The following is a 15609-nucleotide window of genomic DNA, read 5'->3' on the forward strand; positions in this document are numbered from 1 at the left end:
ATTCTGACATGTAAAAGGGTGTATTTTAGTTACATGCTGGGAAATAGGGAAAACATGGTAGCAACATATGAAAAAAAATGGGTTGGGGGGAAGGTCACTCCTTGGGGCAACTGGAGGAACAAACAGGAAGCTTTTAACTAGTGGTTTTAATTAGCACAGATATTATTTCCTGAACTGTTCTCTATTTCTTCCTTTTTAATTGCTGACAGGTGTGTTTGTGTTTCATGAGTGACTTTTCAGCCAATAAAACCCTGAAATGTAAATGGTTGGCATGTCAAATTACTTAAGAAAACTTTGAAATCGCCCTGATTATGCCGTAATTGTTTTAATTGTCAAGAAGCGAGGAGGGTTTGCCTAGAAATGCCGTTATTTCGGCAAAACCGCCAGTAACGCATTAACACTGAGTTGTTCGGCCCGATGTTCTTGGATAAATCCACTAGCGTAGCCACCCCGAGGTGGGTGAGCTCGCGGTGGGCGACGCGTCCCCTCGTGCTGGTACCTAATTAAATTAAAAGTCGCATCCTACTCGGGGTTTGTGGCCACGAAAGAGCAAGACGCCACTTGGCACGAGTGGGTATGGGAGCTCCCAAAATGGCAGGGCCCTCGCTCGCGCCACAGGCGCTGCCTTCCCAGCCAGAGTGCGGTCCCATGGGCCGCGTTTCGGCCCTCTTGGTGAAAGCCTCAGACACGAAGCGCCCTCTCCTTGCGTGGCACGGGGTGATTTTACTCAAAAAGGGCACCCGTGAGCTCGCCGGCTTCTTCTTTTTCCCGGCGTCGTCTTCCTGCCGCGTTGGCGGCCCCGCGCGCGCCGCTCCGCTCCTCGGCCCGCCTTCGGCCGGGGCGCGCGGCCACGGAGCGAGCGGCTGATGCACCGCAAAAAAGATGGGCTTACTTGTTCGCTTTTGTGCGCGAATCTCTTGCTCGCCTTTTGTGCCCGGCGCGGGGACTTGTTTGACTGGCATGGCTTATTGGGCTGTAACAAGCGTGACCCGCGCGCCTTTGTGGCGGGACAATTCTCCCACAAATCCCGACCAGTGGCCATTCTTCCCCACACACTATTGGGTGTGCACGGGAATTGAAAGGAGCGCTGTGCCCCGCTACTCCGTCCCCTCCCCGCGCTTTGTTCGCCTCCCTCCGCCTTCCTTCCTCCTTCTTCTTTTTTTTTTCTTTCCCCTTTTTTTTTTTCTCTCTCTGCTTTCACCCCCTTCTCCCTGAAATGAACACTTTACCGGGCCGGAAACATTTAATCATCTCCTCCTTTTGAAAAAAAAAAAAAAATTAATTGAAACTTCTCCACTCGCTACCTTTTGTATGGGCGCTTGCTGCTGATTTTTTTCAAAGGGAGAGGAAGGCCGACGATATTTAATTACACCTTCTTTTCTTTTTTGGTGTTTACCTTTGAGACAAAAGATGCTAAAAATCGCAGGAGTGTGACTTTTTAAACAGTTTAAAATACGTGAAGAGGCGGGCTGCTTCACCTGGCGCCCCATGTATAAACCGGGTAGCATTTTCCTTTTTTTTTTTTTTTTTTTTTTTTGTCAGCTAAGAAATAAAAATCAGCCTAAACACAAGAGCTGATGCGATGTGACTGCCTCACATCCTGTATTTGCCCATCCAAAGTTTGGCGGTACCTGTCACCCGGTGCAGCTGCACGCGTGAAATGCAGTGATTTTCCCTGCCCTTTTGGGTGCGATTCTCTTTCCCCAAGGAAAAGTTGCGGAGAGGAGCGCAGCGCCGCTGCAAAGCCACGATGGGAAGGGCGCAATTCTTGGTCGCGGAAAGCTGTGATTTATTTTGGCCTAATTGTAAAGTTACTGCAAATTGCTCGAAAGCTTTTTAAAGATCGCAGTGATTAGATTTTCTTTCTTTCGGGGAGGGGCAGTGGGGGAAGCTAAAAGGGGAAATAACACCTCTAATCCAGCTTCTGGTAAATAGGCTGCCAGCTTTTAAAATGAGTTTCCTTTCTATTAGTCAGAATATTATGCTAAGCCTTAAGCATTAGTTTTTTATGTTGCCATAGCAGCCTTATTCCTGCAGGGTTGTGACCTGCGATGATTACAGTACAAAGCTTATAGGGTCTTGAAACCCCCTTTGAAGATGAAAAGTCTTTGATGGTTTATATTTATGCAAATCTCTTAGATATGATTTACCCAACTGAGACTGAATGGAGAGATGATTAAAATTCCCCTTCCTTTGAGATCCATTAATAGTCGAATATTCCTTAAATTTAAAATATATGCATATGTTATTTTTGTCTTTATTTACGACAATATCTTTGCCATACCTGTGATGTGTTTATCTCCTCACAAATTCCTAGATCTGGGCAGACATAATAGATTTACAATATAGGGCTGAGGGTTTTTTTTTTCTTCCTTTTTTTTTTAACCCCCTTTTGAAAGGGGAAAAAAAAATCAGTGCGAGAGCTTTTGTATGTTTCCAGATGATAGATTTTGGAATTTGGGCTACCCCACTGGCAGCTCAGAGCTAGCTGTGAACTGGTCTCATGGAAAAAATTGGAGAGCTTTGGTCTTCAAAGAATTAAACTTCCTTTTTAAGGCCTTCCTAGGTAAGCTAAAAATTATGAAGAAAAGCCTCCCGAACAAAGGGCAACGGTGCCGTAATGAATAATACGGATGCCACTTAGAAGGCCGCGGCGCACGGGCGCCGATGTCAGTGCTGGCCCCGAAACAAAACAGGACGCCAGGTACCGCGCCGCCGCTCCGCACCGAGCGCGCCAGGGTGCCGCGCGCCCGGCGCGGGTCCCTTCTTCTCTCCTTTTCATGTCTTTTTTTTGTTTTGTTTTTGTTTTCGTTTTTCTAACCGAGCCTTGAAACTCCCAAATCTTTCCGCGGTGCTGCAGCACAGGCCTCCCAACAGCCCTGCCTCAAAGCTTTCCTGAACGATAACCTGGGGCGGGGGGGTTGCGAGCAGGTGAAAGATGCAGAGTGTTGTCGGGACACGTGGACTCATGTGAATGTTTTTTTTTTTTTTCCTTTTTTTTTTCTCCAATTGCTCACGCTGTCTAGTTTTAGTTTTCAGACAAGTTCTCCCATCACTTAAAGGGCCGAACACTTGTAGAACCAATGAATTTTATCCCTTTTGTGGAAACTGCACTGGGCTTGCTCAATTTTAAGGTAAGCAGCTCTTAATGGGGCTGAAGTGTTCATGTTTTATCATTGCAGCAATCTAAGATAAGTGAAATAGTCCATAGTCTCTCAGCAACTACTTTAAAGAAGAGAGGTGGAAAAATAACAAGCATTTTGATTTCAATCCCCTAAAACATTTGGGTGGTCAATGCTCATGTTTGTATTGTAAAGACCTTCATAAATCCTGAATATTTCAGTGAAAGAACAGTTCAAGATAGTCCATGCCAAATAACAAGACCTCTCCACATCATTATTATTATGATTTTTAATATCCTTCTAGTACAAACATGCTTACAAAATGATTTGGGAAACTCACATTGCTGCAGTAGACTGGACTATTTAGCAGCTATCAAACTTGATTTTGTATCACCCTGTCATTCGAAAAAAAAAATACCATTTCACTATTCCTAAACTGGTGTTTTTATGATGATTTCTACTGATAACATTTTGATCAAATTTCATGTTACAGCCTTTCACAAGAACATATGATGAAAGTTAATACTAAGACTCAGTGCATAACTGAACCTTGAAAATATCACCTGTCTGAAGAACGTGTTTCTTTTTAAGGCAATTTTAGTTCAGATCATATTTTATACTGTTTTTTTTAAAATATTTTTTTACATATATAAATGCCTCTTGGTCTTTAGTATCAACCTCCCCCCCATTATTTTTTTTTTTTTTTTTACAAAAGCGAGCTAGGCTGATAACCTAGCTAAATGGGTTAAATGGGAAACCTGGACACATTCCCCAGCAACGCAGCCTCCCTCCCCTCCACTCCCCGGGAAACGCTGCGGAGCAGCTGGGGACGCCCGTGCAAGAGGAGCCACCAGGGCGACCCGCAGGCTCCGAGGCAGCCACTTACCCCACAACACCCTGTGCTGCAACTCGCCTCACAACAGAGCATTGCCACGTAAACCTGCTCCTGCTTGGGCTGCATTCATGGAATTAATTACATTCTGTTTTAAGCTGTCTGTCCAAGGCTTTTTTTTTTTTTTTTTTGGGGGGGTGGAAGTTTTAATATTTTGTAGCCCTTGATGCTGGCAGGAGAGTTGCCTTTTAAAGCAATCTGTTTTATAATAACTTCTTATCCCGACGGCTGACGTAGAAGAACACCCACTAGTAGCGTTTGGGATTACATCTGATGCTCCCTACATACGCTATCCTGGAACATCCTTAAAATAATAATATTATTTAAATATTGATATAAAATAGTAGTAATTTGGAAAAGCACTTCCAAAGAACTGCAGTAGCAAAATTTTCTTCACTTTCACTTTAATACTTTGCTGCAGCACTTGTTGCACTTTTAACTTTCTTAGCTGTTTTTTAGTTATGTGTGACAAAAGGCTTTAAACTGGCAGTCTATCCAATAAGGAATCCTCAACCATTTAATAAAAGATTTTATTTATTTACCAAAAGATTTTTTTTGTGCAATACCACTAAATGCTCAACTAATCAAATTTAATATTTTTTGTTTGCTTTTAGGCAATACTTGTCAAGCGTTTAGTTCGGTATTGCTACATAAATAGTCAAAGTACCATAAACAACATAATACCTAAGGCATTATAGTAAGCTGCTGCAATAAGGTAGGGAATTGAGTATGGTGTCCTGTAGCTATGCAGTGTAGGTAGGTACACATACTTAGTCAAACATAATTTCTATTTGCTGAGTCATTTTAAAGCACTGTACACTGTCAAACACCTGCAATGGCCTTGCTTAGTAGAAGCAATTGTAACTGAAGGATTTGTGAATTTTCATAATGTTGAGCTGAGGTAATAGCTCTTAGCCCCCGTGCTTCCTGCATTTCTGCAGAAATTAATGTTTTGTTCTCATTTGAAGGCTGTCTGCGAAGAAGCACTGCGAGCAGGCTCCCAACTTGGCTTTCATTTGGATGCAGTCGTCTTTGGAGGAGAGGATTTCCGTGCCAGCATAGGTAGTTGCCTTCCTGTTTATTGTAAATGCTCCAGGATGACACTGGAAAAACCTCATGTGATTTATCCACCTTTTCTGACAGCAGTAATTAAAGAAAGGCAAACATTAGATGCAGCATTCTATATTTCCTTCATATTTTTTTCCAATGCAGAATGAATTGTGGTGATATGAAATCATGGTCCCTGTATGTTACAGGACACTTCCTTGAAATTTTTGTTCCGTGGAAGATTAAAGAAAACAAAGCAAAACCTGTTGAGTCACTGACATTGTTTAAAAATATAATATCTATAAGAAACATGCACATACTTTTAAGAACTGCATTTAAAGTACTAAAATCCCGCTTTTTCTTTTATCACTGCTCTACAATCAATTATAATATAGGATTTTGATGTCATACATAACAAATCTCCTGTTATGTTTTGCTTTTATAAATTTACTCTAAACAATACTGTCAATACAGTCATCTCTGCCATGGATTTATGTTAAAGCACTATTACTCTTCCTCAGAAATGAAAAGCATTTCAAAATATGCTTCATAGAAGGCCATTATCTTTTTAATCTGATTCAGTTAAAGACCATAGCTCAAACCTGTAAGTGTATAAATTAAATATAAAGATGTTAATGTAAAAATTAACATCGCTTGACTAAATTATTCCTTACAAATTGGAAATCTCGGTCTAAGTAGCACACAGTTATTTTTTCACACCAGCCTTCATGTGCGAATGTTGCTTAGCTGGTGAAGTGCAAGCACATGAAGTCTCGTGAATACTTTGGGTTCCTCTTGGAAGGCATCTACCATCATTTTTCATCCAAATGCTGAAGCTTAAATATTCAGCTTAGGACATCAGTTGTGACAAGAATCACAACCAAGGAAAGTGCAATTCTGTTCTCAGTGTGAATTTTTAACCATTTATTTGTACCCAATATACCAATTTGTATGAAGCCTCTCGTGCTGTAATGCTTTACAGTGCACATACAGTAAATAATACAACTGAATAATTACTTCAGATGAGTCCCACCTCGATCCTCCTTGCCAGGCAAAACTTCTACTGACTTGATTCTGACCTGAACCGAATCAAAACCTCAATTTTGTGTAAAGAGAGAGTTTTTTTGCTAAAGAGGCTTATTCTTGGCTCAGAAGACCATTATTTTGGCAACACAGCCTTGCATCCCTCTTTTGCTTCCTGAAATGGTTAAGTGAAATCTAAAATATCTTTTTTAATAAGAAATGTTTAGAATAAAAAGATTTAAAACAATGTTACCATCTTTTCCTCGTTTTCATTGTTTTCACAGGTGCAACAAGCAGTAAGGAAACTCATGATATTCTATATGCCAGGCAAAAAATCGTAGTAACCGCCAAGGCTTTTGGCCTACAAGCTATAGACCTTGTTTACATCGATTTCCGGGACGAAGAGGGGCTCCGCAAGCAGTCAAGAGAAGGAGCCTCCATGGGATTCACGGGTATGAGTTTCTGCCAACATCTCAAAACACTGCACATCTTCTCATGTTTAAATGTGTCGCTGCATTTACTGTTACTTAGGCAAACAGCTTGGCTGTTTTATTTCAGCTAATTTATTGAAAAGCTAAGTAGTGCCAAATGCGTTTACATTTATTAGCGCCTTTAAAACTGAGCCTGGAAATTTTTACCTGCAGAATCACAGGCTGCTTTTTAAAATCACACCCCATCAAGCGCCCGGGCGTTTTTCAAGGAGAAGTTTGAGTAGAGGATAGGCACTACATGCTTCCTCCCATCACGGAGCATGGGAAACGCAATCCCATCAGCCCACAATTGCTTTTTAAGATATTTTGATCCCCGTTTCATATTTTTAAATGGCAGCTGTTAAAAAAAATACTTTTTAGGTGAAGAAGCTGATAAGCAAATGTTGCCTGCTAATTGCTACGGGAAAGTTATTTTCTTATTATTTTCTTTGATTTGTTTTTCATCTCCTGGCTCCCCTCCCAGTAAGTGCTGGTGACACCTACGGGTGTTGGCAGACAGCAAGACCAGCAGGCTCCTTGCGACAGAGTCCTGTAATGCAGACTGTTACCCTGTGATTGGTGTACCAGATCACTCAGACACCCTGATGAGACCGTGCAGCCACCAAAGATTGTGTTTTTGCAATAGAAATCAGCCATTTGACACATGCATTATAGAATGCGAGGATATAGCACTAACATTTTAGATTATTTGGTCTCTGACCACCGTTCAAGGCATATTTAAGGCCAATAGGATATTTCCTGGGATTTTATTATCCAAGGAGTATGTCCCGATGACGTGAGCAAACGAAATGTATTTTTACAGTTAAGAGCATGTAGTATCTGGAAGCAGTAAGCACAGTAATCCAAAAAACCCAGGTGTTCTTGTAAGTGTTCTGGGCACTGCAGCAAAAGATGAGCAGCACATTTTCACCAGCTCAAGCTCTGACTTGTTGTCTGCTGAACTTCAGCATCTACAAAACCAACCCTCGTTTCAGAGGTAAAAATGTTAGCTCCTCACAGCTACTGAACGTTATCTATGCCCACATTGACTCCCACTCTTGGTTCTCCTGCTATTGAAGCCAGGAAAATAATAGAGCTCCTGAATGGTAAAACCTGCTGATGGCTACATAATCTAGAGCAATATTTTCTAATTTAAGGGAGGCTTGATTTTTGGAAAACTTAAGCATCTGAACCTCCTGTTGACAGAAGATGGAGTTGCAGATGCTAAGCACCTTTGAGAGCACTCTTCTCGAATGGTTAATGTGTATTTAAATACTGGATCCAGGCTGCCAATTCAGAAAATCTAGAAAATACTAAGCATAAGCAACACTGATAGTGTTTCAGACTCCACAGACTATGCATAGGACGCTATCTGACCCCAGGATAGCACCCAGAGAGGTGACAAAGAAAATGGTCCCGTCCGGCAGCTTAGGGCACAAAGTTAATTCCTCAGGCAGGCGCGGGGCGGCCGGCGTTTCCGCAGCGGGAGCGAGGGCAGGAGAAGGTGCAGCCTGCGCCGGCCCGAACTCACAGCCTCTGCCCTCTGCCTCCTGCCTCCCCACAACCACCAACCACACAGCTCAGAAACGCAGCGAACAGCCCGACCAGTCCAGTCGCAATTAGACATGGGTTAATACTGATTCGGTGGCCAGAAGGGAGAGAGAGAAAAAAAAAGTCGTTAAAAAGTCTGCTCTTGTCAAAACAAAACAGATTTTTTCATACTTTTGGTAAAAAGAAAAACATATATTTGAGGTCGATCCAAAATATTTCGTTTGTTTCTTTTGCTTTCATTTTAAAAAATATTTTTATAATCTTTGCTTGTTTTGTTTAAAAGAAAATATTTCAAAACTAAAATTTTGTTCCAAACATTTCAGCATTTCCCATTTAATATTCATCACAGAAAATTACAAATGGGTTTTAGCTTAATCTGTGACCTACAAAGCAGAAGTCTGCAGATCATATTTGCCAGTGACAACTGCCTGATAATGTGATAATAAAATACTGAAATGTTGCCTTAACAAGAAGTTCCAAACATATGATTCTTCTTATTTTTAAATATTGAAGAGCACATCCTGCTATTTTTTCACATATCATTAGAATCATTGAAATCAACAGGACAAAAATGAGTTAAGGCTTTCAAATTGATCTGTTAACTGGCAAACCGCACACTTATTTGCCTGCAAAGAGGCCAGATTTAGCACCCTGAAAACACATGCAAATTCATAATACTCAGCAAAGTTGTATGGCCTTAGAACTCTCCTGTATTTAGATTTAGACCACTGGAGCTGGACTTAATGTAATCAAATATGCTTCCTGTTAGAAAAGTTAAATAATGTAACGAAGAGTTTACCATTTATTTAGTTACTATTATACCCCTCACTGCTTATTGTAGCATTTCTTTCCTTCCAGGTATCTTATAAATAGCCAACTGTTTCTTCAGTAAGGGTGTTTCCATATATCAGAATGTTTTCAAATGTAATTTAGCCAAGGCAATATACCTTTTTTTTTTTGATGTATAAATTTAATAAAATATATGTATGCATATGGGCATATATACACACATACACGCAGAGCAAAATGCTTAACAATGCCATAGCCTGCGGAGTTCAAGTCTGTATAAATGCTCATCGGTTTTGGGGATGTTTGTATAAAAATTAAGTAAACCTCGGAATAAGCTTTAACAGCTGACTTAGTCATTAGAGAAAGTCCCGAGCTACATGCTGAGAAGCCAGATATAAATATGAAACGCTATAGGTTTCCTCTTTTTGCAGTCTTTTGTAGAAGACTAAAATGACACCATCATACACCTAAAAGACTTGACAGGTATTGATTTAAAGCACAATATATCAAGTGGTACTGTAAAAAGGATTTCATGGTCATAAATTTTAATGTCTTCCAATTTTGCACTCTCTCAGTAACTTGTCAATAACAACAATTCCGTTTAAAATATTTGCTTCATTCCTGCATGGCATTACGTCTATTATACACTTATTTGGATACATAATCTGTGACAAAAATCAACTGAGTGCTATAAATCAAATGTTAGATTGCTTTCTGCAAGCTGCTCACAAATGTTTTAACGATACAAAGTGTCGTTTATGACTACAAATATCTTTGTGAAAATAAAACATTATTATAGAAATGTTTTACACCTAAGAAAATCATAGCAAAATACACATTATTAAAAATCAAAATATAGTAAAATAATTATTTTCATTTTTGTTACAGAGAGATTTTCAGGATAATTTCAAATATACTCTACATTTTTCCCAGAAAATTAAACTTTGTAGGATTTTGCGGGAGTTAGTTCTCCACTCTTTAATTTTAGAGTTACTAGTGTAACTGGGGGGAGCATGTCATATTAAAAATAAGAAAAATAAGGAATGTCAGAGTCTTGTTAATAGTAGCATTTGATTAAATTGTCTAAAACACTTTTAACTGGAACTAATGCAAACGCTACTAGCTTAAGAAATTTGTGCCAATACAATTTCTTTCTAATGATGCAGTTCTTAATGAATTTTAAACTTCTAACTGTATTTTAGCCTTTTTTTAATATTTAATATTTAATGAAATGTGAAACTGAAAATTTGGATGGCCTAAAGATCATAAACAAAAGATTGTTGAACGGGGAATAAAATAAAACCGACCAATTTATGCCTTTTTACTGCAGAAAGGTAGTAACTCTTAGCAGTAACTATTTCCTTGAGCGCTCAGAGTGAGCGGCCTGTGCCGGTGCAGGCAGGACTCGTGTTTGCCCCCCGCGCTGTCGCCGGCCCCCGGTTCAGCTGGGTGAGAGCTGCCCCTTTGGCCACTGGCACGGCGCTCTGCAGAGCCCGCGTGGTTTCCCACCGGTGCCTCTCCGTGGCCACGCGCGCCAGGAGCACGCGAGCGAGCGCGGCGGGGACCCCGGCGCACGGGGCTGCGGGACGGGGCTCGCGGTGACTCGCTTTGCTGCGGGCTGCCACGAAAACGCACGGATTGCGCGTCCGGAAAAGCGGGAATTAGGGTAGCCGCGCTCGGCCTTGAAGCGCTTCCAAAGCAACGCGCAGATAATTGTGCAGAAATCACACGGGGCTGCTGAACTCCTTTAAAAACGAACTGATGATGGCAAATGCTGCCCTCTCCAACAAATGAGATGATAGGTGTTCTTTTCAATATAGCTAAGTGCAACAACAGATGAAAATGCATTAGGTGGCTATTTACTCACATGGGAAAGTTTGTAGTAAAAAAAAGGCAACATCTCTTTGTATTTCCTCAGTGCATATTTATGCAAGAAAGCTTAGGGAAGTGCTTAATAAAATGCCAAGATCCCTCTGATAACTGTTTCTTATACCTGTAACTAAATAAACCTGGCACCACACCTGCAGCAGCCGGGTAGCACCACAACAAACATGCACAAACCAGCGAGCACTTGCTGCCGCTGAGCTTGCACTGAGGATCTAGGGAATGATCCCCGCATTACTGTTAACCTTTCAGGTCGACAAATCTCTCGCCATCAGATCTCGTGTCCTGAACAGACTTTATTACAGCTTGTTTCTGCGTGGCTGGCGCTGCTATCTATCTATACGGCTAAAATTCAGCGATGCTCTGTGCCGAGTCGGTCCTGACCGCCCCGGCCAAACGGTCACACCTGAAACAACAGAAGGGCGACGCGTGGCTTGAACTGGGAGGGAGGGGGAAGCACTGCGGGTTCTTTCAAGTGATGCTCAAGCAGCTCTGGCTCGAGATATTTTTGTTCTTAAAAAATCTGGCAAAAGGCTATGTGCGCGTTGTCCAGTTGGGGAAAAAAAAAAAAAAAGGAAAGGAAAGGAAAAAAAAGTAAAATAATCAGTTAAATAGCAGAAAGTCTATGAGGCATATGAGAGCCTCAAGTGGTTGGAACATTTTGTTTGAACATCTGTTTGTCGATGCATGATTCTGGTGTTATTAATCTTCTTTGTAGGTAAGCAGGTGATTCACCCTAACCAAATTGCTGTTGTCCAGGAACAGTTCTCTCCAAGCCCTGAAAAAATAAAGTGGGCACAAGAACTGATTTCTGCTTTTGAAGAACATCAGCGATTAGGAAAGGTAAATATTTCGTTAATACCACATAGTGGAAAACAAGTTTGAGTAATATTTGAAATTTGGAAAGATCGATGGTGGCTGCATGTGTTTATGTTTTAAGTGTGCTGTAGCTGAGAGTGGTGCTCGTGAAATCTGTAGCTGGCTGGAATATAGACTGTGTATTTCTTATAAATATGGCACGGCCCAGGATGTTTTCACATAGACAGATCTTTCTCTCCCCCTGTTTTAACTTGCAATCTCTGTGTACATACGTCTACCTGCCTATCTCTGCAGCATCAGTGAATTAAAACTACTTCTCAATTATGTCGTAGAATCATGGTGATGCTGTCAGATGAAAATATTTGCAATCAAAAGGCAGGTATCCTGGGAGAAGACTCAAACTGCTCGTGCAGGCATCATTTATGGGAAGAGATAAACAGAGGATTAGAAATCCGTGGTTTTCAGAAAATTTCTATATTGGTAAAATACTTCTCTTTCAGGGTTTGTTCCTGGAAACATCCCTGCTAGAGAGCAAACTCACTTTTGAGCAAAACTGTTTGCAGGCTCTTAATCATTAAAAATGGGAATGTTTTATGTGCATTTGTACCGATTGCTGGACCTGAAATTTGGATAGAGCAGAAAGCAAATTAACACTAGAATATGATTGTTCCTAATTTAGTGCATCATTGAGTCTCACGTTTCCTGCTCTGTGGGTTTCTGCTATGTAAATATTGCGGTGGTGATGCACAATCTGTCTCTACTTTGTGCCAGTAATACTTAAATTAGGGGTCGCCTGAAGGAAGATTTTATGCTAGTTGCAGCATTGTCAGTTAATTATCTTAAAGGTTATTTGCTGTAATCCAGTTTGCCTCTTTTTGAAAGAAAAAAAAAGTTGCAGCTAAATATGTTTATCTTAGTTACAGCCAAACCCAAGATAGTTAAAAAGCAAAGTCCCGATGTCAGAATGGCTAGAGCAGATAAACAGAAACAGCTTAAGTGTGTTTGTGAAGAATTCAAGTAGGGGAAAAAAAAGCATAGTCTGTAATGAAGTTTGGTATATAAGACGGTGCCTAGATTTTCACTTTCTCCGGTACTATACAAAGGTCTTCTGTGCATTTCTTCGCTTTCCGATAGGTAGTAACACACTAGAATCTGTGCTTCCCGGTTTTCCTGCACTTCTAATACCACAGATGTTTTATATTATAAATTCTAAAAAAGGTCAAAGCAGAAATTGTGCTTTCATCTCAGGATAAAAGTGTTGCAAAGTATTTAGTCTGCCCTTTTCTGTTCTAGGCGGCCATATCCTGTCTACGCTATTTAGGTGTTTCTATTATGTCCGTTACAATGATATTTAGGTGCCATCCCGAGCAGTTATTTCAGGTCACCAGTATTATGTTATATTTCTGCATCTTTTTGTTCCATTGCCCCTTGATCTTTAGGCATAGGTGTCTTCATGAAAGTGATTTAGAGAGAAAATGTGCAACTGCTTTGTACATTATCCCGACTTAAAAAGCTTGGATTTCTTACAAAAGGCATCATTGTAAGCCTGGTGTTAGTGCAAACATGTAGGTAGGTAGATGCAGAATGAAAAGAAGTCCAATGTCAGACCCTGCCAAATACTGTTTATGTTTATCACTTGCCTATCAATTCATCTGAATTTAATCTCAGAAATCTTATTTAAGAAACACTCCTGTTGTTTAAACTACTGATGAGGGGAAGGGACTAAATTTAACTATGGTACTAGTATCACAAAAACCTGAAAGCTGTATTAAATACTGTATTAAACACAGCTTTAATATTTAAGAATTCCGTATTAGGCGGGCATTATTCTTTGGATTTGTTTTGACACTCCTATTTTATCAGCATGGTGCTAGATTTTTTCTGGTATCAGCCCTTTATGATTTTTCTTTCTTGTAATAAGAGCTTTTTAATTAGGTTCTAAGCTTCTGTAGTTATTCACAAATACAGATTTGCTGGATGTTTGTGGCTTGGGGTATTTCCCTTAACCCACCAGGTTGCACACCTCATATATTTTTGCATATAGCAGTTTATCAAAAAGAACAGTGTTGGCAGGTTAATCTGTGGTCTTTTGGATCTTGTGTTACTTCAGAGTCGCAAGGCTTCGTAACAAAATCGGAAAAGCAGTTTTCGGTGGTGTGTTTCCCGCAGATTTCCTGAGCTTGCGTTTTGGTACTGCAAGTGTGTCGGTAAGAAGAGCTCGGGCAGGCTGATTATTTAGCTTTTTTCCAAAGCAAACACATCTCACTGAGGGAGCCTCCTGCTCTGTGTCCTAGGGACAGGCTAAAATGTGAGTAGTAACTTTCCCCTCTAGAGAAATACCACACTTTTTATAAATCCTTGTGTCCTAATGAACCATGTCTTCTGCTTTCCTTTTCTTTTAATTATATTAAAATGCTCAAGTCTGTATCACCAAAAATCTAGCTGTGATTAACATGGACAAGACTTACATGTTTTCGCTAAGTTATTAATCAAAGTTGAAAGCCCGGAAAAAAATAAATTTGGGGGATTTGTGTGGCTGTTTATACAGTAGGTAAGTTACTGCTCCCGTGTCTTTGGGATTGTAGATTGTTGTTAACTGACTTAAAAGTTTGATTCCCTTAGTCAACAATATCTTATAATAAAATTCAGTATTAAGATGCTGTAATTTATTACAGATTAAGAGATACATTTATTATAATAATCTCTCTTTGACAGAAAGTGGAATCCGTCTACTTCATCTTGAAAAATAAAATGCTTTCACATAGTAGATCTTGAACCCGAGTACTGAAATGACTAAAAATTACAACTTAGATCCTGTGTCAGTGTTCACACAGAAGCAAATCTGAGATTTTTCTAGCCTAAATTATTTGGGTTTACATTATGGAGATAGTCTTGTTTGGGGTATGTTTTATTTTATATCTGAAACCTAACTGAAAAATATCATTCCTAGAAAATGAATGGTCCTTTTGCATTTGTGAACAATTAATAAACAAATCTTTTTAAAAAACTTAAATATATTATAAAATTACTTACAAAAGTTAAATGCTCTGTCTAAAACATTGAGATGTAAAAATGAAAAATGTTAAAAGCTATTGGTTTTGTGTAATTTTGACATTTTTCCAGTAAAATTGCATTACTAGATGATGTGCTTCTCAAAATTAAATTTAGCATAAAGAAAGCAGGGGTAACTGCTGGGAAGATCTAAACATAAAGTAAATGTCATGGTGTGCTCAAAAATGAAAAAGAAGGGTAATAAACATTATTTTGGTAGTCTAAAACAGCTTTTGCTGTAAATATCTTAGGTATTTGCAATGCATTAAATAGAGAAGTGATCTTATAAATCTAGATCATCTGAGTCCGGGGGCAGAGTTAAAGGGGTAGAGTTAGTGGGAGAAGCTACTAGCTTGTTGCAAGAAAAAAAAAAAAAAACACACTTTTATTAATAAAAGCACAATACTCTTTACAATGTAAGTTAATGTTGTATGAAACATACTGCTCTGTTTCATTATCAATGCATTGGATACATAACTGTAATACCTTTTATATGGTGTAAGGGTTTACATAGGACAGGAAACTAAAGTATTGAGCGTCCAACTTGTAAATACATCACATACAATATCATTATTTTAATAGGATCTTCAGAGATTGTCAGTTTTTAAAATAATATTCAGGGAGAAGGGAAAGCAGCAGGGCAAAGTAAAAGGTTAATTCCACATTTATATCACATACTAATTTGCAAATGCTTTACAAGAACCTGTACATCAAATCGGGGAGCAGGGAGCTAAACACTGCCTTGAAAGTCAAGGGTCAGGTAAGGATTATTAAGAGTTAAGCTAATTCATTCACAAATCCCAGCTCTAAGATCAGTTGAATATTTTCGATTCCAGAGGGCAAAAGAGAAGAAATATCTGTACACACCGTATAGGATGTGCCGAGTTCCTGGCAGGCCCTCAGCATATGTTTCTTGTATTATAATCTGTGCATCATGCACCATGTTCTCAGGAGCCTAGGA

At 39.7% G+C, this 15609-nt stretch overlaps 1 protein-coding gene across 1 annotated transcript in view; it reads left to right on the forward strand.

Moving 5' to 3' along the window:
• Positions 1-15609, forward strand: part of CLYBL (citramalyl-CoA lyase) — a 157916-nt gene that overhangs the window by 132951 nt on the left and 9356 nt on the right. Inside the window, exons 4-7 of the mRNA XM_088523341.1 lie at positions 3033-3134; positions 4983-5076; positions 6369-6536; positions 11497-11621. Of these exons, the coding sequence (XP_088379467.1) occupies positions 3033-3134; positions 4983-5076; positions 6369-6536; positions 11497-11621 (489 nt within the window). The remainder of the gene's footprint in view (positions 1-3032; positions 3135-4982; positions 5077-6368; positions 6537-11496; positions 11622-15609) is intronic.

The sequence above is a fragment of the Tinamus guttatus genome, unplaced genomic scaffold (genome assembly GCF_059628265.1).
Source record: "Tinamus guttatus ecotype Peru unplaced genomic scaffold, ASM5962826v1 Tinamus_guttatus_pri_ptg000180l, whole genome shotgun sequence".
NCBI lineage: Eukaryota > Metazoa > Chordata > Aves > Tinamiformes > Tinamidae > Tinamus > Tinamus guttatus.